This window comes from Schistocerca gregaria, chromosome 5 (assembly GCF_023897955.1).
Source record: "Schistocerca gregaria isolate iqSchGreg1 chromosome 5, iqSchGreg1.2, whole genome shotgun sequence".
Lineage (NCBI taxonomy): Eukaryota > Metazoa > Arthropoda > Insecta > Orthoptera > Acrididae > Schistocerca > Schistocerca gregaria.
The window spans coordinates 52575169-52601315 of record NC_064924.1 but is presented as its reverse complement, the minus strand read 5'-3'; the positions used below and the strand labels follow the sequence as shown (position 1 = coordinate 52601315).

The window sequence follows — 26147 nt, the reverse complement described above, 5'->3', positions numbered from 1 at the left end:
TGCAAGAATGTCTGTTTCTACATTAGCCACGCCGACCGTGCATAGCAATGTGCCATTGAACATCCACACAGTTTTCTTAGCGTGTTCATTCTGCTTTTGTGCCACGAAAGGTAGAGGAAACTCTCTGTGCTCCCTCACCAAGGCAGAGAAGAAATCCGTCCTAAGACTCAGCTAAACTTACATTAAATTTCATTTGCCTTATGTCTATGATCACAATTTTTTGTCATCAGACTACCGGCTTCGGTCTATAATGACCATCTTCAGATCTGTTTTATAAAAAATGACTTATATTCTCATAGATTTCAATGAACTGCCACAGAATTGGAATTTGCTATTCGGAAAGATACTCAAGAATTAAAGTAAAACGCAGCTTATGCGGACACTTCCTCTTGGCATCGGTATTGCTCCACAGAACTGAAAACAGGAGAAAACATAATATGATACCAAGTTAAGTTAATCGATCGTAAAATCACTGAAAGAGGTACATACACAAAAATTGGAAATACGACAGGCAAACGTCAGATGTTAAATATCGAAGTGTCACTTTTATTCGAGCCAGAACTGTACGTCTTCGTTTACGAGTACTTCTCCCATTATAAATTTGTTTGATACCACTGTGTTATTTCTCCGTAAAATCCACTTCCATTCTTATTCTTAATGAATCCTTGGCTCAATTCTAACGCCTTAACCCGAATGACGACAGCGAAGTTCTTACGAATAACGGGAACTGAAGCTGTATATGACAGGAGCGCTTGGAAACAGCAACACACGGTGCCACTGAGATATCAGCCGTCATATCACTTACTGTCTCACTTTTGTTGTATGTGAAGACAAGGCTTTACTGTGGTGCGTATTTTCTACGATATACTGAAAACAGCGCTTCCCTGTATTTCCTCGTTCTGGATAAATTTTGGCTCCCCTGTCTTAGAACTGTTTTATTCTGTATAAATGAGGAATTGTCGGAATTAAAAACATTTGCCTTTTTCAGTTTGGTATTCTTTCCGACCGATCGAAGGTAGTATCTTTGGCGTGTCTTTTTAAATATCGGGATTGCCGCCAATATTTATGAATTTAAATTTTGTTTACTAAATGTTATTGTAATTGTTATTGTGTGTTGTGAGGTGTGCAAATGAGCGAATATATGTTGATTGATATAGTGGAACCTTAAACAAGAAAGTAAACTTGTGACCGTGAGTGTAGGAATAAATCGAAGAATACGTTGACAACAGGTGTTGACATCAAAACAGGAAGGTATTTATTTAATTCTGTTTCAAAATCTCATGAATAGTTCTGTGTTATGTTTTACACCTGTTACATACACATATCAAAAAAGTCCAATAAATTCAGATCTGCATTGGAAATAGTTGTTTTCCATGTAATATACCTGCTGTGCTGTGGCAGTAAGTCGCCAGTTACTCTTGGACTACACTATTATTTGCTAGTTGATTACTCATGACTGTTTACGTATTACATTATCGGCATATTTTTTGTTCATCACAGTGGGTATTATAAACTACTGGAAGTAACTTTCCTCCCCTGTTTCAAGGTGTTTCCGTGTCGTAGGCTTGAGTCTCACAAATTTAGCTTGCCTGCAGTTTTTTTGTGTGTGTTTGGACCTCAAACTTTGCGCCTAGTAAGTGCAGTGTTTTACAAGAACTCCGCTTTAGAACTGTTCTAAAATTTTTCAACTCTATCACTATGCTGAGCGCTACGTAAGTGTACCGAGCATATTAGAGGAGAAGTAGTACCCGTTGATTACTCTGTGGGTAAGTGCCAGACTGTAGATCCCAGCCGGTCTACACTCGCAGAAATGATTTTTTAATATGAAAAATGCCAGGTTTCACTGTTACTTTGAGTATATGTTGCTTTGGAATGCTCCTATAACTACAACTGTAACTTTGTTACAACCTCAGAGAAAGATAAAGAGTACACCACCAGCAGTAGATCTATGCCTAGTTGTGCTCAAACCAACCACTGGGTTTTGGTCAGCTTAATGTATGCTGTAGAGATACCATTCAGTGGAATAGTCTGGTTTAGTTGACTAGTCCTTATAGATAAAGTTAATTCAGTGGCATTAATCCTCACGGTAATTCAAGATTTACATTCCCAAAACCAGAGTTTCCTTTATGTCAGGAAGCACTTAATATTATTATTTGTAGCATGCACTCAAGAATGTGTTGCAGGAATATGTCTAAAGAACTGGCTTTGTACTAACTACTAGTTTTCATGAAACGTGTATATGTAGTATAATGTAATGTGCCATAAGCAATTTATCTTTGTTTCACACCAAAATGGAGTTCACAGAAAAAATACCATAAATAAGAACAATTGACATAAAGATTTAAAGTCATTTACTCCAGAACACACATTTACTCCAGAACACACATTTGAATATCATGCCAGGAATCATAAAGATGTTAGCTACCATAAAGCACAGTTTAAGAGGAGACTGAAGGGTTTATTGATCACAACTTTTTCTACTGCATTGATGAATTTCATTACATATCTGTATGACGGCAAAGGTATCGATAGGTTCAGTTGACTGGAATTTCTTAACAGGATCAATTGATGAATTTATTGTCTATCACGTAACATAGATGCTATGCGATATGACTTTGACACAGCTTGCCTGCAACAAAGCGATGTGCGCAAGTAAGCCTTGCAAACTGCTTTTGTACAGTGCTTGGCCACAGCACATCTGGAAGTGTTTAATCCACTTTAGTGTGCATATTATTAACTGTTTGTGGTAATCTTTGTAATTAATATGTGAATGAAAAACTATAGGCTAACAGTTATCTGTTCTTTTGTAAATATGCAAGTATTTTTTGTTTTTCTGACATGATGATTTCCTTGATTTTAATCTCTGGAATATTCTGTGTATCCAATTTAATCTAACCCTTCCAGGAAAAATTATCAATGATATGATTTTTTTTTGTTTTCACTGTATTGTTTTGAAGAGGCTACAATTTTCATTTTGTCTTCCTGAAAGAATATGCTGGATTTTGGTGTTATGTTTGTGTTTAAATCATGAGCACTCTTTCTTATTTTAAGACAACATTAAATTATCTGGTCCTGATGTGGTATGAAGGTGGTGACACAGTGTGAATTTTAAGAAAATCTCACCATTTGCACTATGATTACTTCTATATTGTTTAGCTTTATCTTTAGTTTTGCATGTGGTATACTTGTGAATAATTTATTGTGAACAAATAGTGAATGTTAGGGAAGGGTAAAAGTGATTTTGTTATTGGCTGTGCAAATGTGAGTACTTGATACAGCTATTAGAGAAAGACTGCTTCATTCTGTTATGCATGGCTACTGCAATTCTCATGCTACAAATTTATTTTCAGGATGGGGGATAATCTGGCCTACAAAGACGAATATGATAATTTAATAAGGATGCTGGATGAGTGCAACATTGTTAGGTATACAGCTTATCGCACAGCAGCAAAATTAAGAATTCTTCAAAAGGCACTGAAAGGTAAAAATATATGTTTCACTTGATTAGTGGTTAAAAAGAAGTGAATTTTTTTCAATTAATTTACAGCTGATGGTATATAGAAGTTAATGTAGAATTTAAGGACTCTGATAGTTAAAATAATTATGACCTTGTTTCTTGTAACATTTATCTAAAGTAAATAATACCTTTCATACATCAAAATTTGTGTTCTGTGAGGGCCCACAGCCTGAAGGACCTCTGTTTGATTCTTATTGGAATGCCATTTCAATTTATGATCTTTAAAAACATTTTCTATTGTTGAGTGACTTCACCTCTTCTTGGAATGTTTTAATTAATAATAATCTGACATATATCACAAAGAATCACTGACATTTATGTTCCTGCTACAGTATATTCAAGTGTAAAAGAAGAGTTTTATATAATCATGACATTCGTTGGGGGTAAATGAAGATACCATCAGTCCACTTTGACCTCTGATGATGTCATCAAGATCCCACAATTTCAAGCTTATAGAATGTTGTAATCATTTCATCAGTCATTACAAATGTGAATAGACACAAATAGTGCCAAATAGCATGAAACTAATAGGTGTGGGAAGTAGGAGTTTGGTCGGCAACAGACTATGTGTATGACAATCGTAATAATTAAGACATACCAAATGAAATATGCAAAAATCAAGCATACAAAATCATCATTTGAGCAGTCAACAAAACCACAATGAAATAAAGCTGAGGGTGGGGTACTGGTATTATAAGTTTCACGTTCTATATAGAGCAGGTGATGACCACAATGCTGCAAAGCTCCAAAAAATGTAGGTGCTGGAAATTTCACTTTACTTTTACAGCTCAAACAAAGTATAAGATACAACAAACTCGCACATACTTCCCAAACCTGGCAATAGAAACTTCACTTGACCTGTATAGCTCAAACAAAATCCATAAACCATACACAACTCAATAAATTTGGTGACTTAATACTTCAGTTGAAGACAGTGGTAACACAAAACAGAAACTCAGATTATTTAACTAATATTAATAATCTAATGTCACGTAGTGCAACTAAAACAAATTCCATGGTACCTACTGATCCCAATACGACTTAATTACCATCAATTAACAATACAAACCAAAGTTCTTAAAAAATATCTTTAACACCAATTTATTACAAGAAACACACAATTGTGCATGTAAACACAAATACCATATTTACTACAATAAAAAAATAAAACCATACCTACCAACAAAAGTCAGCTAACAAATATATCTGAACCGTGATTTATTTTGAAAGAGCGTTCTTAAGAATTTATTTTATTTACTAGCAATTCATCAAGACCATTATAACATTTAATCACGCTATGGAAGTAGTTGCCAGGGAGTAACTGATGAAATCATAACCAAATTCCTTTCAACAAATGGGAATTTTATTCCTTTTAATAGTGCCTAAAATCATTTTTGAAAAGAAACAGATTTAAAATTACAATCAGAAAGCACCCTCAATTTATTCAGAGGCAGAAAGAAACAAATTTTGGCTGTAGGGGCTTTTGGGCAGAGAACCTTGCCGCTCCCTTTTAACACGGCCATAGTTAAGACTGTTCACAACAGCCTCTAAAAGACTACACTGGTGCAAATCTGCAACACACCAGATTACTTTAAACTAAGAGTTTGCACAAGGACACAAGCTATGCACCCCCCACCCCACCCCCCAACCTGTAGGAGTGATGGAAATGGTACAAAACACTAACAATTAAAATATTAACCTTGCCAACAAAGGTGCAACTTGATTTTAACTTCTAAGAAAAGTCTTACAGTAAAAGGGTAGCAACTTTGTGTACTAAAATGGTCATTTAAATAAAAGCCCATGAAATGCAATCTTATAAAATTCTACAAGGTTGGCCAAACAATAGTTAAGATGCTCTACAGTACACAGACACTGCCTCTCAAGATCATAGGCAATAATATCAAAGTTTCCAAAGATCAAAACATATTTGAGGTATTAGGCTGTTACACTCCAAGCAATAAATTCATTAACACACCAAATCTGACAGACATGACAGAGGCAGCTACTAACGTACGGTACATTGATAAGGTGATTACCAAACAACCCAAACTGCAGGTTGCTCTAACCTGCCCCTACTCCACAAGGGAAAATGTACCACCCAATTTATAAACAACCACCTTCCCCGCAGGTGGGCAAACAGAGAATAATGGTGGGACGACCCCATAGCAAGACAGCTGGTGACCTCACCAAGAAAACAAGTACAATTTAACAAGAGTAAATGAAACAACATATCACCAATCACTTAACTTCTAATAAGCTGCGATTTCTCGAGAAGACCTGGCGCAGCACCCCCAAATCGCTCTCTCGAACCGTCTGCTGCTAGCCGCTTCAACTGATGCAGGAAGGCGCGCCGATATCCCATCTCACGGCATTGCAGCTCGCACCGGCCAGACTGATTTCATGGGTTGACTCTTGTTTCTCTCGTGTCGACCGCGAAGTTACCACCCCTCGCTATACGCCGCGGCCCACTGGACTGACGTGGCGACATCACATGCGCCAACGCTCAAGACGGACAAGTCATCTTGTGTCTCAGTGCGTGACGGACCAACCGATCGATCCAACCACTAATGACCATTGCCTGAGCAAACTCAAGCAGACTGGCAGCCTAACACGCGGACTCAGATGCAGGAACTAAGCTCCGACCAGGTGACCAGTCGCTGAGTTCTCTTACTGACGGAGTGGAAAGACTCTCATTTTGCCGGCTTTAAAGGTTGATCTGAATGACAGACATATTAGCACTCCGAATGACAGACAGACACTAACTGCCTAACAAATGCGGACGAGAGAGAGGCTAGTAAGCTGGGGACAAGAGACTGACCAACTGGTGAGCTCATAGCACCCCTTAAATGCACGTGGACTGGCAACCTTTCCCCTTTCCCACCAGAGGGAGACACCAAAGCTGTGATTGCCACAGCGGCACCACCACCAGAAACGGAGGGTGACTGCTTCACACTATATGCAGCGGCGTGCTCTTCAAAGCAGCAATTTTTACCATGGCTCAATATCTATCAATCTAGCGACAGCAAAAATATGTCATCAACACAGTTTCTCGAATGGCCAGCAGAGACCATCAGGAATCCTTCTGTATAGAGGGCCATATGTTGTCCTGCTGGCCGTACCATATACACTGCTCATTCTTCTGAGAGATGCAGCAACTTTAATCAGTCTTACACCTTCTTCACAAACTTGACACTTCACATACTTAGTAATTAAACTGAACAACTGTAGGAACTGATTCATAGTTGACATGTCATCCCTCATTGTGACATGCAGGGACCTACTCGCAAACTTCAATGTCTGTAACTAACAAAAAGTGAAATATAAAATTAAATGTCCAACCATAAACAGCACACTGCACTAAAAATTCCAGACCCAAAAACACATCAGTTTACCATAATTGCCAACATTGAAATAACTCGTTAATAAACCACCACAAAATCTTCCAATATTATTCTCACAAAGAACACATGTGGGGTCCAGTGAATCACTAACATCACTTCAAACAGTTTATAAGCATGAACATCCTCACTGGAGAGTGGCAGTGCATATTCCCAACATGCCCTCTGCAAACATGATTTATTTCAAATACATCCATCTTAACAGCTGGGAGGGGGTGGGGGAGTTCCACATACTTTGCTTGACCCTATTGGTTGACACAAATTCATATTGTAAAGAATACACATCCATAATCTATGGGTATGGAGCACATTTCTTTGCCAAAGGCACATCATAAAAATGTCTTTGGCACATGCTAAAATAGGAATATATAAAGAAGGCACTGAAGAGGGTTGTATAGTTGATACCAGTCCATCAATAGAATGAAAAAATGAAAGTACGGTATTGATCAACTTTACATAACATTTAAACAATGGAAAATCGAGGAAGGAGTAATGACAGCATTATGAAAAGGATATATTGCTATTCACCATGTAGTGGAAATGTTGGGTAGGAGACAGGTGCAACAAAGAGACTGCTAAACTGAGACTGAGGCCTCCGCAGACAGTGGTCATTTGTGTGTAAGCAGCAGTCTATCCTTTTCATAATATTAACGTGACTTTTTTTGTATTTGTAAGCTGCAGAGCAGCACGTATAGAAGACTAATTCTTTGTGAATATTTAGTTTTTTCAACTCATGATTATTCTAATGATTGATAATAGAAATCAACAAAAGGCTTAATCTGTCCCTGCTACTCTGTCTTGCTGAAACGACCTTGTATACTGACTCAGTTTCTGTTTGTGTAATTGGAACCCAGCAGTGAACACAATGACACAGACCAAAATGTCTGAAGTCTACAGTTCAAAAGAGTCATTTCAGTGACATTGCTGTTATTGTAGAACTTACAGTTAATAGGAAAAAGGCCAGTCATTCACTGCAATGGACCAAATAAACTGTGGCGTCCTCTGTGCACCAATGGGACATGCAGTGACATTTTCAATGTACACTCACAGCTCTGTAGGGAAACGAGAGAGTGAATCAGTGCCTTGCAGGGAAAGGGAATGGAAATGTGAAAAGTGCTAGTGAATTAAGACTACTGCTTTTTTAGTAATGTATGATGTATCAGTGTGGTCACAAATATAGTAATATTCTTGTGACTGCCTTGCAACGGCCTTGCCGCAATGAATACAGCTGTTCCCGTGAGATCATCGAAGTTAAGCGCTGTTGGGTGTGGTCGGCACTTGGATGGGTGACCATCCAGGTCGCCATGCACTGTTGCCATTTTTCGGGGTGCACTCAGCCTTGTGATGCCAATTGAGGAGCTACTTGACTGAATAGTATTGGCTTTGGTCAAGAATACCATCATAACGACCAGAAGAGCGGTGTGCTACCCCGTGCCCCTCCTATCCGCATCCTCCACTGAGGTTGACACGGCAGTCGGATGGTCCTGGTAAGCCACTCATGGCCTGAAGACGGAGTGCTTGTGACTGCCTTAGACCACATACAAGCTGTCATATATAGTGTTTCAAGCTAATGTGGCATGTTAATTTCAGTTTTAGAAGGGAAAAAATATTGGATCAGTGATCAGTTTACATGCAGTTCGAGGGTTCATGAGTAAAATTCTCACTTTTAGTGTTTGACAATATGTGAATCAAGTACATAATTCTAATTGTCCCTTTGGAAATCCTTAGCCATGACCTTTTTTATGTGGTATTTTCCCAAAATACTGAAGTACAAACTACTTCACAAAAAAGAAGGTAAAACAAAACTCTTATCTCATTTTTGTAAACACTTCCAAAACTTTTCAAGAAGAAAGAGTGCTGTAGAGTTTATAACCATTTAATAGAGAAAGTTATTCTCAGCATGAAACAGTTTGGATTATGAAAGTTCTGTCACATGAATAGTTTCCTTTTGACTTGTGAATACAAGAATCTATCAGTCACAAATTATTACTGTTGAAAATATTCTATGATTTAGCTGAAATCTTTTAATTGTGTGAACTGTGATTTATTTGTGCATAAGTTAAAATACTGTGGAATAACAGACACAACATACTTGTGGTATTAACTGTATCTGCGTGACGGATGGGGTATCAGTTCTGTCTTGATCACAGACAGTTCTTCTACTACAGTGAAGAGTATCTTAAAAGAAACTCTTAGGTTGTTCTTCTGTTTTTCTTTTTCTTTGTAGTGCAATTAACATTAGAACTTAAGCAAAGCAATCTTTCATAATCTTAAGTCATTTTGTTGTCTTGCACTTAAATAATGTAGATCTTTTACTTATTTCTACATCCCAGAGATCCATCTTTGTGGGAGCCATGAAATACAATTTATGTAATATATTATGGATCAACACTCAGTTTTGCAACACACAAATCCATTCTCTCCCAGCTACTAGTTTCTTATTGAAAAACAGTCTGTGAAACAGTGCACACACAACTGCTTTTGTCAGTATTTCATCCACTTGTTCCTCGAAACTTATATGCATTACATTCATCTGTCTTATATTGTGCAGCTGATGTGTGAAATTTTTCTAAATATCAACATGTTTCAGTCCTACTGTTCCATCAGGAGTATGAATGTCTTGGTGTCTTAAAAGCAGTTGGTTTTACAGATATTCTAAAATCTTCAAGAAGTTACTTAAGCCACAGAAATTGTGTTGCAACTGTTGTTGAAGCAACATGTTCTGCTTGTGTTGGAAAATAGCAAGGTATTTCTATAAGATTGAAGTACATATCTTTTTCAGGTGTGAGGGCTTTTCTCCTTGACTGAATGGCTAGCTGCAGAATAAACTTATGTTTCATGTTAAAGAAAAAAAAAAAGAAAAAAAAAAAGGTGATGCTCATCAATATTTCGTGCTCGTAATGTTGGGTCTTTAGCATACATTCTAAAAGAGAACACTCATAATGTCGGTAAACAAACAAAAATACAATTTATTATTTCTAAAAACTAGATTTATGCTAAACTGTAATGAATAAATCTACTAATGATCAAATAACTCATCATGTCTGGAACAGGAACAAGCTGAGCAACCCCTCAGGGAGCTAACAACTCTTCTGTGAGTATGTGCTTGGTGAGCACAGGGTTCCAAGCTACTGTCCTTTCCTGTGCTGCTATCTCTCATGTCTTACTATCCTTCCTTCTCTTGCTCTCTTTCTCTTTGTGCCAGTCTTTGGTGTCGACCCCACTATTTCCTTAGTTCTGCCTTCACTTCTTGGAATATTCTATTGTTTGAAGAGATTCTGGGAATCCAGCCAATCATTGTAAACTTCATTCCACGATATTTCAACTGGACACCTGTCAGTCATCTACAGGAGAGCCGTAAAAGACGTTATCAGCTCTGCCTTATAAAGTGCAATGATAGTACTGCCACGCATGTGTTATAGTCAGTGTGAAAGAAGGACCACACTGCCCGGCAATAGTACCCTTGCTAGTGGAGCTACAGGGATCAGCTGTCTTCAGCGCTGCCACTCGCCACAGTTATCGGAGTATTCTGGCATCTGCAGATCTCGGAGAGCATGCTATTCCACACATTACCCAGCTGGTAACTGCTGTGGCGGTTCATTAGATTTTCCATGATGTGTATTTCAATGGAGTCCTCTATAATGGAGTCCCAAAAAGATGTTACTGTGTCCAAAATTAATTTTTTGTCGTACTCCATAGTATGTCCCACCGAAAACGATAAATTATTGACAAAATTGCCAATTACAATTGTCTTGTAGTGTGTGTTCTGCTGCGTAGATTTTTTTATGTATCCAATTTTGTCCATTGAATGTCTGTTGGAGATACAATGTTCTGCATCTGCAGACTTGCTGGGTTGCAGAAGGCGAGTTCAACGTTTGTGTTCTGTGCAGTGTCCTTCCACTGGGTGTGTTGTTTGTCCTATATAGACCATACCACACTGGTAAGGTATTTTGTAAATTCCCACCTTCCACAATAACAAATTATCCTTCACTGATCCCGTCTTGTATGAAATCTTAGATGGTGGGTGGAAAATCGCTTCCACCTGAAAATTATGAAAGATTCTTGCTATTTTGGAGGTAATGTTTCCAATGAAGGGAAGGAAAGCTAGGAGCTTTGCTGGCACGTTCTCCTCTTTATCCACTTCCTGGTTTGTGGTTTTAGCTGAGAATGCCCTGTTAATTTGCAGGGTTTAGTATCCATTGTCTCTGAACACTGTCCTTAAATGGGCAAGCTCTTTAGGTAAACCATCTGCATCTGACAATGTAAGGGCTCTGTGTACAAGGGTTTTGAGCATACTCATGGTTTGGGATGGGTAATGGCAACTTGAGCAGTGCAAGTACAAATCAGTGTGGTAAACAGAATGTCACTCTTCAATCTGACCAAAACATCCAGGAATGGGAGTCAACCATTCCATAGTAAATTGAATGTTCTCATGAACGGTGTTAAGATGATGTAAAAACTCCATTAACTTATCTTCTTCATGGGGCCATACTATGAAAGCATCATTCACGTATCTCCAAAAACCAGTTGAATTAGAAACCGCTGATTCAAGTGGTCTTTCCTCAGAATCCTGCATAAAATAGTTCTTCTCCTTTTGTTGAAGTAATTTTTCCAATTTTCTCTGTTGTGTGGACCAACTGGGGAAGAACACCTTAAAAGTATTCGCTGCATCCAGTGTTGAAAATCAAATGCACACAGTACCTGTATAGGCTCATATTTCCACTTCAGAGCCAACATGGCAGCCATTCTGATGTGGTAGGGTCATTATGTGCACTGTCAGTTGAGCCCCCGACAACACAGGGCTCACACTGCTCATGCCTGAACTGCTAGCTCCCCACGCGGTAGATGCCCAGTCTTTGATCGGAGTAGGTGGCATCAGGGATGAAGTGGTGGAGGCAGCAGAGGATCAAGTATGTAAAAAGACGAGGGCTAGTAGAAATCCTTGGGTGACAGAAGAAATACTGAATTTAATCGATGAAAGGAGAAAATATAAAAATGCAGTAAATGAAGCAGGCAAAGAGGAATACAAACGTCTCAAAAATGAGATTGACAGGAAGTGCAAAATGGCTAAGCAGTCATGGCTAGAGGGCAAATGTTAGGATGTAGAGGCTTACCTCACTAGGGGTAAGATAGATACTGCCTACAGGAAAACTAAAGAGACCTTAGGAGAAAAGAGAACCACTTGTATGAATATCAAGGGCTCAGATGGAAACCCAGTTCTAAGCAAAGAAGGGAAAGCAGAAAGGTGGAAGGAGTATGTAGAGGGACTATGCAAGGGTGATGTTCTTGAGGACAGTATTATGGAAATGGAAGAGGATGTAGATGAAGATGAAATGGGAGATATGATACTGCGTGAAGAATTTGATAGAGCACTGAAAGACCTAAGTCGAAACAAGGCCCCGGGAGTAGACAACATTCCATTAGAACTACTGACAGCCTTGGGAGAGCCAGTCCTGACAAAACTCTAGCATCTGGTGAGCAAAATGTATGAGACAGGGGAAATACCCTCAAACTTCAAGAAGAATATAATAATTCAAATCCCAGGCATTGACAAATGTGAAAATTACCGAACTATCAGTTTAATCAGTCACGGCTGCAAAATACTAACGCAAATTCTGTACAGACGAATGGAAAAACTGGTAGAAGCCAACCTCGGGGAAGATCAGTTTGGATTCCGTAGAAATATGGGAACACGTGAGGCAATACTGACCCTACGACTTATCTTAGAAGCTAGATTAAGAAAAGGCAAACCTACGTTTCTAGCATTTGTAGATTTAGAGAAAGCTTTTGACAATGTTGACTGGAATACTCTCTTTCACATTCTGAAGGTGGTAGGGGTAAAATACAGGGAGCGAAAGGCTATTTAAAATTTATACAGAAACCAGATGGCAGTTATAAGAGTAGAGGGGCATGAAAGGGAAGCAGTGGTTGGGAAGGGAGTGAGACAGGGTTGTAGCCTCTACCCAATGTTATTCAATCTGTATATTGAGCAAGCAGTAAAGGAAACAAAAGAAAAATTTGGAGTAGGTATTAAAATCCATGGAGAAGAAATAAAAACTTCGAGGTTCGCCGATGACATTGTAATTCTGTCAGAGACGGCAAAGGACTTGGAAGAGCAGTTGAACGGAATGGACTGTGTCTTGAAAGGAGGATATAAGATGAACATCAACAAAAGCAAAACGAGGATAATGGAATGTAGTCGAATTAAGTCGGGCGATGCTGAGGGAATTATAGGAAATGAGACACTTAAAATAGTAAATGAGTTTTGCTATTTGGGGAGCAAAGTAACTGATGATGGTTGAAGTAGAGAGGATATAAAATGTAGACTGGCAATGGCAAGGAAAGTGTTTCTGAAGAAGAGAAATTTGTTAACATCGAGTATAGATTTAAGTGTCAGGAAGTCATTTCTGAAAGTATTTGTATGGATTGTAGCCATGTATGGAAGTGAAACATGGACGATAAATAGTTTGGACAAGAAGAGAATAGAAGCGTTTGAAATGTGGTGCTACAGAAGAATGCTGAAGATTAGATGGGTAGATCACGTAACTAATGAGGAAGTATTGAATAGGATTGGGGAGAAGAGGAGTTTGTGGCACAACTTGACAAGAAGAAGGGATCAGTTGGTAGGACATGTTCTGAGGCATCAAGGGATCACATATTTTGTATTGGAGGGCAGCGTGGAGGGTAAAAATTGTAGAGGGAGGCCAAGAGATGAATACACTAAACAGATTCAGAAGGATGTAGGCTGCAGTACATATTGGGAGATGAAGAAGCTTTCAGAGGATAGAGTAGCATGGAGAGCTGCATCAAACCAGTCTCAGGACTGAAGACCACAACAACAACAACATTATTAGTATCCAATATATCTCTATTACAACTGCTTCTAATTTTGTTCCAGATTGTAATTTTGCCATAGAAACAAAACTGCTTTGTGATACCATGTACAATTCTGAAAATAAACTTTTGAGGTGGAAAAATGCAAATTCTGTAGTGACTGGCTTCAAAAGGCAGATAGTTTGAAAAATAAAGTCTTTGCATGATGGGAAAAAAGGTATTGAAACCATACTGTTTTGCAATGTGTGTTCTTGCTCTATTAATTTTGAGACAAAAGGGTTTCAGACAGTTTTTAACCACTCACTTTTGACAAAACATAAGTGTGTCACTTGATATTAAACGTGGACCACATCAATTACATTTAGAAATTTCAGATCACACAACCTTAAAGTTCAGTATGTGCACCAGCAATACAGGTGTTAAGTACCAAAGATAGTTCCAGCATTGCTGAATTGATTTGGACAATGAAATCAAACATTTCCAGTTACTCTATGGATTTGTTCAATGGTATTTGTAACTTTTTTAAGAGGATACTGTTCTTGAATATTTTTCACTTTTGTCGAAGAAAATGAGATACTTAATAACTGATGGACTGGCACCATATTTCCAGGAACATAAGTTAAAAGAACTTAGACATTGAGTTTCAAAGACACTGCCAGAATTAAAGATAAAAAAGGATTACAAACAACCATTAGATTTTGGTCAGAGAGTGTCGCATAACAACTAAGAACTTTCTTTATCAGCAAAGCAGACGGTGAAACATTACATCAGCAATTATGAGAAGCACTTTCTGAATCCAGGATGTTCCTAAATAAATGCCTTACGATGTAATCAGATGGACCTAACATCAATTTTAAAAAAATGTTAAAACTTTTAAAGAGCGATGTCCATAACACCCAAGGCAGACAACTTACAATCATCAGAACTTGCAACATTCATACAATACATAATGCCTGTGCAAAGGCTTTGAGTGTTTAGGTGGAGAAGCATCCAAATTTCTGGTCAGTGTTTTATCATTACTTTGACAGTAAACCTGTTCGGTGGGGGGGGGGGGGGGGATTTGAAGGAATTCAGTTTAAGTTTAATGTTCCCCATCACAAGTTTTTGAGGTATAAAGCAGCAAGATGGCTTGATTTAGCCAACAGGATTTTGGAACAGCGGGATGGAATTCAGTGTTATTTTCTTAGGTATATATAATTGTAAAAAAGAATACTGATAGTGTTCAGTCCAAATCTTGTGATACCATTGTGACTGCTTTTCAAAAAAAAATTCTTCAGTGAAAGCAGAATTTCACTTCATAATTTCATATGTAGAAACTATTCATTAAGTTCACAAAGTGTTTTCAAGGCCAGACTCCTCTTATCAAGTTGCATAAAGAAATAGAAATTGTTCTTCAAACCTTTTTTGCCTCTGTTTTCAAAGTATCTGCATTGAGCAAAATTGAGAGTATTCTGTAGTTCTTCATAATGAACTCTTTACACTGGATAATATGCTTCCTCTTGAACAGCTAGTTGTTAGCAGGCAAGTAACCAAAGAGCTTAGTAAACTGGAAGAAAATGACAAGTTGTGGTTTCTAAAGAATGCCCCAAAACATTACACTGCAGCTTGCTAACGTGTGGTGGGAAAAGACATGCTTATCAAGTGCACCACTGCAAAGTTTTGTATTCTTAGACCCCAAAGAAAGAACAAAGAGCAGAATCTGCAGTGACATGTTAAATGTTGCAAAAATAATGCCATTCATTGTGCTGCAAGATTACTTATTAGACAAGTGGAAGGTTTTACAGCTTGAAGAGGATGACCTAGCTTTAGATAACAAAGGGATTGACAATTTCTGGCAGAAGGATATCTCAAAAAAGACTCATAACCCATAGAGTTAAAGTAAACAAATATTTCAATACTTGTTAATGGTTGTCTTACATGTAAGGGAAGCTATACTATTTCGTAGTACACACTAGGAGAAGACAAGGAAGCGATAGCCAAAAGATGCTTTGGGACAATACCCCTATTTTCTTTCTGTGCCCATTGACCCACAATTCTTTAAGCTTGGACAGCAAGCCGTATTTATAGGAAAAAATGGGAGAGGAAAAGAAAACGTGAATTAGAAGAAAAGCAAAAAGAGGAATAAAACCAAAGGTATTTTTAAGAGGAGATTAAAAACATGTGTGGTATCTTGGCTCGACGAGCTTGAAAGCCCACCAGAACACGTGGATCCAGACGACAGCCACTAGGCAGTGCTCATAAAATTTGTGGGCACACCTCAGCGCTATGTACAGGCTATGATGCCCCTCCCCCCCCCCCCCCCCTCCCTCCCCTCTAATCGTTTTCAGATGACAAGAGACAGTGTGGTACTGGGGTGCAAGACTCGCAAGTCTCTCACAGTTGACTCAACGTGTTGTGTGCAGCCGATCTTCTTCTTGGGTCAGATGGCTGCGTCGATCTTCACAACTCTTCTTCTCCTAAAACTATAGCTGGTTAAAGGAATTTCAAAATAGACTTCTTTTCTACTCCTGAAATGGTTCTGTACTCTCAGGATACTTTTTTTCAACTCTGTTATATTGTCATCTCCACAATAAAACAACAACGAGTTTCACTTAAGTGTTCAACTCTCACAAGTCAACCCCGTCTTGGACCATTAGATACTAAGAGATACAATTACAATGTGTGTGGTTTAATAACCACTACAAAACCAGTTCTTTCTTCTCGCAAGACCAAGACCAGAAAATCGAATGTAAATGTCTTTAGTTCCATACACAATTCATTTTTTCACAACAGTACAGTTGTTACACCATCAGAGAATAGAATGTGCTTGCTCCTTGTACTGGACATACAGCTTCTATGGCATGCACTGCAAACACTTGTCCGCAGTGATCGACCGTCACTATTGCAGTATTTTCCCAATTCACGTCCGTCCTGCACACACAAAAGTTGGCGGCGAGGTAGACACATCTCCACTCTCTCACCCTCTTACTTAAAATATCGGGTGTTTGAGAAGGTGGAAAGCGAAGTGTCTCTAGAACTTACTGCACTCTCATATTGTTCATTGTACTCATTGTTGTTTGATCCCTAATATTACTGCATCTAGGCTCTGAATTTGGTTCCCTTACCAGACTTCTCATTCTGCCGTGTTGTCTTTGTTGTCCATCCATTAGTGCTGTTGTCTTTCTGTGGTTATCAGCAACTCACAGTTGACACCATCGTTTAGGTGGCCAGTGTCTCATGGTCATGTCCGGTTACTATAACACAAATAACATGAAAAAATCAATTGACTATAAGTCAGCAGCTCTGAGAAAAGACAAAAAACACCAACTGTCTACGGGGGCATGAGAAGAACTTCTCTCTCAAGCATAATATAAAACGAAGAAAATATTTGAAAAATGTTATATGAAGGCAGTAAAAGTGCCCCAGGATGTGCCTGGGGGAGCAACAATCATGAAAGTAGATGAAAGAGTGAAAGGAAGGGAGGTGGAAACCATTCAGAAAAATCTTGGGAAAAGAAAATCTGGTATGAATAACTCATTTTTTTCCAAGATTCCTAAGAAATGGCAATGCAAAAAATATTTTGTTGATATTTTTCCAGTCTTGAAGCACAGAATATCATTACTTGAAAAATGTAATGTAGATTATTTTTGAGAATTACAGTCACCAATAATGAATTACCGATACTGGAAATGCCAATGTACCTGCATATAGTAATAAATTTGAATGAAGGGAAAAATGGCCGTACCCCATCCAGGACTATAATACAGAAATTTATTATAGCCCCAACCGGCGTTTTTGACAGGGATTATCAAAAATGGGGGAAAAATGGTACCATCTCTGTTTATTGAAATATTTGGCACATTTTTATAATGTTTTACCACCTTGTAATCATCGTTTTCTAATATTTTTTCACATTTTCCACCTTTTTCAAGTGGTACCATTGCTCTTCACACTACTATCACGATGTGAACTGATTCCCTGTCATTCATCTTTGATTTATCAAAAGCAGCTGCAAGATTGAGAGTCAATACTGCTTGATGTCTTCTTCTTCTTTTTTTTTTTTTTTTTTTTTTTTTTTTTTTTTTTTATTATTATTAAAATACCTGTAGTGATGAGATTTTTGGAACAGTGTTATCAGTCAGTGTTCATGGAGTTTCCCCAAAATCAAACCACTCTGATTCAAGACTATTTGAAATTAATGTCACCAATTTAGCAAGCTGTTTGGAGGGAAAAAGGTTATTAGATAGATACAGAGGACAGAAAGTTAAATGACCAAAATACAAGTAAAAATATTTAGTAGATTTTTCTTTTAATTTATTTTTAAAAGTATTTATATATAAAATTTATTATACAAATTCATAAAAAATTACTTATCGCATAGTTGAATTTCATATCTGCTTCACTCTTGCCTCGTTCCAACTGCCTCTACTCACTCAGATGCTCTTCCTGTTTTCTGAAATAGCTGGTAATCGACTCCAAGCATGAACCCTAGCTATCTTTAAATTAATGCTTGATCGAAAACTGTTTATCTTTTTCCATAGTAATGATATTTAAAGCAGTACTAGGTGTTTTGACAAAAATATCAAGTGTATTTAACAAAATCTATTTTCTTTTGTTTATGAATGTTCACCAATATTTCAGCTTTGTTATAGTTATATTAATTTTTATACCAAACTAGAGGGTAGCTCAACAAAAAAAATAAAAATTAAAAAAAGTACTAAGTACAGTTATACTTTATGGCAAAGACTGTAAGAAAGTGGAATTTAAGCCCAAATTTCCATGATCAGATACCAAAGGTATCTGTAAGTAAATCTCAGGTGCTAATATTTGAAATAGAAACTCACATTACTCCTGCATGGACAAGGTATACGTGATAATGGCAGCTGTAAATTCCTTGGTGTCTATTTGGACTCAAACCTCTGATGGGAAAAAAACAGACTAATATTGTTCGTAGTAACGACGGCTATGGCCTGTATATTCTCAGCTGGCCATCCAAAATAGTGCCCACCCCACCTTGCAAACTGAGTTTTCTGTGGCAATCTTTATCTTAGCTACTGCATAGAAATATGGGTTTGTGTTGTAGATGTACATCTTAACAATGCACTGTTGCTACTTAAAAGAGCATTGGGGGCTATGCATGGACTAAGCTCTAAAGAATATTGTAGTAAAGATTCCATGCAGCACAAATACTTCACAATCTGCTACTTGTAACTCAGTAATTTAATTACTTTTTCTGTCTGCCAGCACCATGAAGTAACTAACCATAGTGATATATATCACTGATCCACAACATCAGGTCCAAATGTAAATACTGCAGAGAAAGAACAAAAATTAAAGATGAAAGATGAGGTACTGGACTCTATTCTTCCTGGACGGTATGGCAGAACACTCTACCAGAGTACCTGCTCAAATCCAGTGCCCCCATTCCCCCTCCCCCCCCCCCCCCCCTCCACACACACAAAGAAAAAGAATGCTGGTATTCACTCGAATGAATTTTAAAGTGGTGTTTATTAAGAGCTCACTGAGATAGTGTAGCTAGACATACCAGTAACACCTTTCAAATGTATTTATAAATAAATATGATTACGGTTTGTTTTATGACCCTTGTAATACTAGTAGATGAAAAATTGTATTGAAGTTTGATAAATAATATTGATTATTGTAATACTAAGACTCAAATATATGGCATTTGCAAAAGTTATACTGGTGAATCCATGCAAAACTGTAACTACATTCATATTCAGAACAATTTGAATGACTATAGATAGGATGTTCATAGCCACAGGACATGTACATTAGTATGTTCTGCAGAAACACTAGCATTATAGTAACCTCATTTTGGCATGTGTCCTGTTGCCTAGTAGGGACAGGGTCCACCATGGGCACTGATAACTTGTTCCACGTGTGTTGGCATCAATGCTATAAGGCGCAGATAACGTCCTGTGGTAGAGCCACCCACCCTGCATTTGCCTGGTTCCAAAGTTTGTCTGTGATGGTTGGCATTGTGTCATATTGCTGCACTAGTCATTTACACTCTTGCACCAGAACCGAGGAGGACACAGATCTGTCCTGGAAAGCCGTTCGGATGAGGTGTTGATCTTTTTGGAGCGTGGTCTGGGTTGTGCAGCCTGACCCATCACGTCATGTTTCACGGCCTTCGGTGAACCATTACGCACACATCTGTTGCTCTTCCAAAACACTTCGTCCCACATGAGGAGCTATTTCGCAGATGGCTGCACCACTTTCTCTCATGCCAATAATGTGACCTCTTTCAAACACACTGATTTGATGGTACAGTTTGTGTATATGTCTGCAAGGCATCCTGCTCCGTTGCTCAAGTCACACTGACCCATTACCTTCAGTTTACAGTGGCAACAAGAGCTGCAGGCATGTTTTACAGGTAGGTGGTATAGCCCCACAGTATTGATGTTGACGTTGAACCAGCAGGCCAACATGGTTCAAATGCTGATCATTTCAGCAGAAATACTAATGTACATGTCCTTTAAATGAGAACATCTTGTCTCTTGTTGTTCCGTTTTTTCTGAACATGAGTGTAAGTAAACAAATAGAATAACTTATTTCTTACTGCTGGTGGAATTCTCCCCTGCACCCTACTATATACTTTTTTCATTATTTTTTAAACAGTATTGGTATTGATAAAATTATCTCTGTTCCAGTGGAAAAATTGACCCTAGATGTCATAGCAAATGTTTTCACCAAGCATTGTCTTCGTGCTACAGAAAATGAAGTGTTTCTTGAACTGCCAGATTTGGAAACATTGGTATCTGATATCTATCTTGCAACAAGAACAGAAAACACTAACAACACAGATGCCAGCCTTTCTTCCCAGTTGGCCATTCATGTGTTGCAAGCAATATATCAGAGGTGAAATCTACAGTTACATTCTACTGGAAAAAATCACTTAAATTTTTTTCCCCCTTCTGACAAATTCAGTAGTGAAATGCTTGTATATTTCATATAGCCCTGGGGAAAAAGTATTATAAATTCAAAGCCATCTGTTTTTCATTTTGTAAAAATGCAGTAGCAAGTCATAAGTGGTGTGCTAAAAACTAATTTATTTTTACTTTTTGTGCATTTTACAGTGACGGCCGCTGCAGTGTGCAGGTTTTGCTTTTGAAAGTCATCTTTGTTATTTTATGTTCGTCACAAATCCAAGACAAGTACCAATATCTTTTTCATCAACTCTCAGATCACAACAACTGTGTTTCAAGAAAAAAAATTGACTTGCTCTTGAAAGCAACTGTTAAACTTACAGATTTCCTGTCTGAGCCGTCATATTCTGCACCGAAGCTGATAGAGAACTCTGTTGAAAGTTGCTTTAAACATGTAAGTAATATTTTTTCTTCAGAATACTATCTTTAAACATGATTTTGTCTATTTATTTGATTTGAGCTTATGGATTATATATGTCAAGAACAATGAAATACATACAGGATGTCTATCTTAAGAGTTGTCAGGCATATTTTCTCTGGTGTTTCAGCAGATATTTACACTTTTGTTTCTTCAGTGTGTAGCTGGAGTCAGCCCAAATAAACACTGCATCATGTCTTTCATGCGACACGCAATGTCAAAGGAAAATGTCGGTTTGTTTGCCTTTTTGAACAAAATTATTTTTAAAGTAGAATTTTACATGCACATGCAATAGAGTGGTCCCAAATTATCTAGTGTGATATTCATTTTATCGATATGTATTAATGGAGACAGTGAAACACAATGAACAAATGGTACTCCAACAGTGAAGGAGCATCACTGCTGCATAGCAGTAACAGTTAGCCCACACCAGAGCATTGCTCATTCGCTGCTGAATTCTGATTATTCTTCATGTTTTTGCTGTCTCTGTTCACGTTGATGAAACACATATTGCACTAGACCAGGGCAAGTTGTGGCGTGCCAGATTTCGAGACACTTAAAGTAGTAAAGGAGTTTTGCTATTTAGGAAGTAAAATAACTGATGATGGTCGAAGTAGAGAGGATATAAAATGTAGACTGGCAATGGCAAGGAAAGCGTTTCTGAAGAAGAGAAGTTTGTTAACATCGAATATAGATTTATGTATCAGGAAGTCGTTTCTGAAAGTATTTGTTTGGAGTGTAGCCATGTATGGAAGTGAAACATGGACGATAACTAGTTTGGACAAGAAGAGAATAGAAGCTTTCGAAATGTGGTGCTACAGAAGAATACTGAAGATAAGGTGGATAGATCACGTAACTAATGAGGAGGTATTGAATAGGATTGGGGAGAAGAGAAGTTTGTGGCACAACTTGACTAGAAGAAGGGATCGGTTGGTAGGACATGTTTTGAGGCATTAAGGGATCACAAATTTAGCATTGGAGGGCAGTGTGGAGGGTAAAAATCGTAGAGGGAGACCGAGAGATGAGTACACTAAGCAGATTCAGAAGGATGTAGGTTGCAGTAGGTACTGGGAGATGAAGAAGCTTGCACAGGATAGAGTAGCATGGAGAGCTGCATCAAACCAGTCTCAGGACTGAAGACCACAACAACAACAACAAGTGTCCAGGCTGCGTTTGGAGCCAGCCAGTCTCAGCTTTGCTTGGTCCTTCTCAGAAGTATCTGCCACAATGCGACATTTCATTTAGTATTACAGCGTGGCATTTATTGGTCGGCACAGCTCTCCGAGTTCAGCATAATTGTTCTGTTGGCACAGTTTGCCCTTTGCTGTTTGTTGTTGGCTGAAGGACATCCCAGATCCAGCGGCCGTTTCCACGGAAAGACGCAGTCTAGCAGTTTATCGTCACAGCCCTTTAAAATGAATACGAATGACAGAAGAGAGCGATGAGAATTCTGAATTCGCATAGGCAATGGGTACTGCAAATTTGCTTTGAAAGAACAATACAATATTGTGCAGAAGAATTAAAAGATGCAATTGACAATCAAAGAGCAAAAAATTACAACAATCAACAGATTGATTGTTTTGAATGTCAAGAATCACTTTGTGGTAAATTTGTAGGTATGGAGCACATGAAGAAATTGGTGGTATGAATAGTAAAAAAAGTTGCGGCTACACACATTATTGCATTGTCAGTTGCAGCAGTTTTTAGTGGAACTGAATGAAGAATATGGAGACTTCATATATTATTACAGAGTATTTACGGAGTATGTTGCTTTATTAAAGGTGCATACCTGGAACAATAATTTGATTTAAAACTCACAATTGTTGAATTTATGAAGAAAAAAGGTGTTTAGGGATGAAAGTTAGAACATACAGAGTGTATTGCAGGTTTCGTATTTTAAGTGGGCTTGTCTGCACACTTTCGACAGTGAGACATTGCAAGGCAGACTTCCTTCTGATCTGTACAAGGACAAAGACAGTCCAGTTCCCTAAGCTCACTGGCCTTAAAGAAAACACAAGATTTGAAGAATTCTTTATGACCCTGAAAAATGGCAAGATTAATTTTTTGAAGTTTTTGAGGACACTGTCAATATTACATATGTTTTTGAGACTGTTTGCTGTTTCAGTTGAAAGTGCCCCCGTGCATGTGCATATGTAACTGGTTGAGTGCAAGGTAATTCCAGTTTTAATGTCAAATTTTGTAACACTAAAACTGTCCATGATGTCTACATTCCTTGCCCCGCATAATGAGATTGTGAAAGTTCCACAGTATTTTGATTAACATATTTCTGTGAAAGACCTTTTCTTTGCCATGAATTGAATTAAATAAGTCTCGATTACATGGCAGCTTGAGTGCAAAACTCTGTGAAATTGTCTGCATCTGTCTGTATGCTGACTGTTTGTACCAGATAAAAATTATAATATGCCTCTAGTGTGCCAATAATAATTGAATAATACTGAAAATTTGTTTTTTGTGATCTATGTTGTTCAGAAATGTGAAATATAAAAAACCCCGTTAAATGTGACATGTTCGCAGTTTTCCACTTTTTCTCCTCCTGGCATTCAGACAGTGTGGCATGGCAGTGAGGAAAATGTGCAGTGATGCTGAACAGTTCAGCACTTATGTCCAGGCATGCCCCATAAGCTGAAATCTTGGCCACCCCTGCTCTAAATTAATTTGGGACCAGTAGTGAAAGTGTGTCTCCAGTTGCTTTGTGGAGCTGTATTTAGTACACCACTGGCTTCAGGCTTTTTTTTTTTTTTAGTCGTTCTTGAGTAACTGCCATACATATAATAGATGTATACATGTGTATGATTGAAGATGGAAAAAACAATGTTACATATGAAACTTCCCGACAGATTAAAGCTGTGTGCAAGGGTCACAGGAGAGCTTCTGTAAAGTTTGGAAGGTAGGAGACGAGATACTGGCAGAAGTGAAGCTGTGAGGACCGGGCGTGAGCCGTGCTTCGGTAGCTCAGATGGTAGAGCACTTGCCCGCGAAAGGCAAAGGTCCCGAGTTCGAGTCTCGGTCGGGCACGCAGTTTTAATCTTCCAGGAAGTTTCATTTCAGCTCATACTCCGCTGCAGAGTGAAAATCTCACTCTGGAAGGTAACATTTATTTCTCTAGTGGACTGAATAAAGTTTGACAGAGCAGCAAAAGTAGTCTTTTTCGTAATTAAATGAACAGTTGTGGAGCACATTGAGAAACTAATAATTTGGGACTGCTCTATTGAATGCGTGCATAAAATTCAGCTTTAAAAATCATTTTGTTTGTAATGGGAAACAAACCAAAGCTTTCCATTGACACTGGGTCTCACATGAAACATGTGCTGAGAAGTATTTGTCTGGACTGACTTCAGCAACACATCATGAAAATGAAGTTGTATATATCTGTTGAAACACCACCGAAAATGCTCCTGACTCCAAGGGACATATAATGGCTGGGTACAGTTTGGGATTGGGTGAAACAAAGTTCCAGAGCTGGGGGGACAGTGCTAGCTTGCCCCTTACTGTAAATTCTAATGATGCTCCAATGACGAACCTCTCTGCTTAAATGTGAAACATTTTGTGCCACATTAAAATAGGTGTCTATCATTCAAGCCACCATACCACATTCATATGTCCACAGGCGACATGAAAATTGCATGAATCTGAAGAAATTAACTAGTCTATCAACAAATCCCCCAAATCTGCAGTGTTCCCGTCAGGATATATGAATGAAGTGAAAGAAAATCAGAATTTCACCATTAAGACGAATCCCTTACTATAGTAGAATGTAACAAATTGTTGCAGGACATATATGGAAGAAATGAAACATTTAACACAGGGTGTCAGGACCATATAGACTCTACAGTAATGACCATGGTGGGGAGAGAGTTAAAGGTAAAGTGGCCATATTTGTCTTGATGGCAAACAGCACAGCTACTTGTCCCTGCTTCAAGTTTGAGCTGTAGAGAACCGCATCTTTAGAAAGTTAATGCCATTTGAACACATGGCAGTGCATGCATTTCAGCAGTGTAGCAGGATTGTTCTTCATGATCAGTCTCACAATATGCTGTCGGCAGACACTGTTCCACGAAAAATGACGGATACAGCAACCAGACTGAGCAACACTTGAAAGAAAAGTTGCCAAAATAGATGCTCAGAAAGACAAAATGGTGGCTTTAGTACCACCTCGCTGTTTTGAACAATGGGACAAGAATGGGTGATCTGAAAGCTGATGGTTTGTCAAGGATAACAAGAAGAGTTCTTGGCAAGAATTCTGAACTCCAGAACTTGTTCTGCTAAACCACCGATTTCATCATAGACCATCAGAAGAATTTCAGTCAGATAAAAAGTACTCTATTAATGCTTTTAATGCAGAGCGAGATTTTCAGAGCAGATATTTTCCAGATAGCTATGGGGCATTTCATTTATGTTATCTCCCTTGTCAGCTGTGACGTTGGTTTCCATCACCACCAATCGATCACCATGAAAGCAGTTAGGAATTCATTTCTATCACTGATGTAGCAGATTTGACATTGTCTTGGCGCTTGACAAGTCAGTAGTAAATGACAGATTCCACTATTACAGAAATACCCCACTAGCTACTTCAGAAATAATGAAGAGCTGCTGGTAAATTGCCACCTTGTCTGTATCTTACAGTGCAGACATCTTCTTAGTTCTTGTACTGTATGACCCTGCTTGTAGTATCTATACAGCAGGTTTTCCTGCACAGGCATCTTCTGTAAGCAGAAGAAAATACATACTAGAGGGCATATGGTACTACCTGAACCCATAGGATCCTTGTGGAGTTCCATGCACAGGACTTTTCATATACATTATCATATTGGTTATGGTTATTCCTCTCATCATACCATTGTAGATACTGAGCCTGCGACGCCCTATCAGCAAGCCACCGTGAAGGGCATGGCAGAGGGTATGCCCCATTGTACCCGTTATTAGGGTTTCTTCCTGTTCCATTCATATATGGAGAGTGGGAAGAATAATTGTTTGAATGCCTCTGTTCATGCTGTAACTATTTCTATCTCATCCTCACAATCCTTATG

The 26147-nt window shown here is 38.4% G+C and overlaps 1 protein-coding gene across 8 annotated transcripts in view; it reads left to right on the top strand.

Moving 5' to 3' along the window:
* Positions 1 to 573: 573 nt before the first annotated feature.
* The window catches only part of LOC126272886 (dystrophin-like), an 84892-nt gene continuing 59318 nt past the window's right edge, over positions 574 to 26147 (top strand). The window contains exons 1-4 of one of the 8 annotated variants that reach the window (XM_049976136.1): positions 574 to 846; positions 3351 to 3481; positions 20406 to 20613; positions 20832 to 21075. In XM_049976136.1, coding sequence (XP_049832093.1) covers positions 3352 to 3481; positions 20406 to 20613; positions 20832 to 21075 — 582 coding nt within the window. In that variant the 5' untranslated portion in view covers positions 574 to 846; position 3351. Of the gene's footprint in view, positions 1252 to 1430; positions 1767 to 3350; positions 3482 to 20405; positions 20614 to 20831; positions 21076 to 26147 lie in introns of those variants that run through there. The other 7 variants (XM_049976141.1, XM_049976135.1, XM_049976138.1 and 4 more) reach the window with 7 other exon arrangements.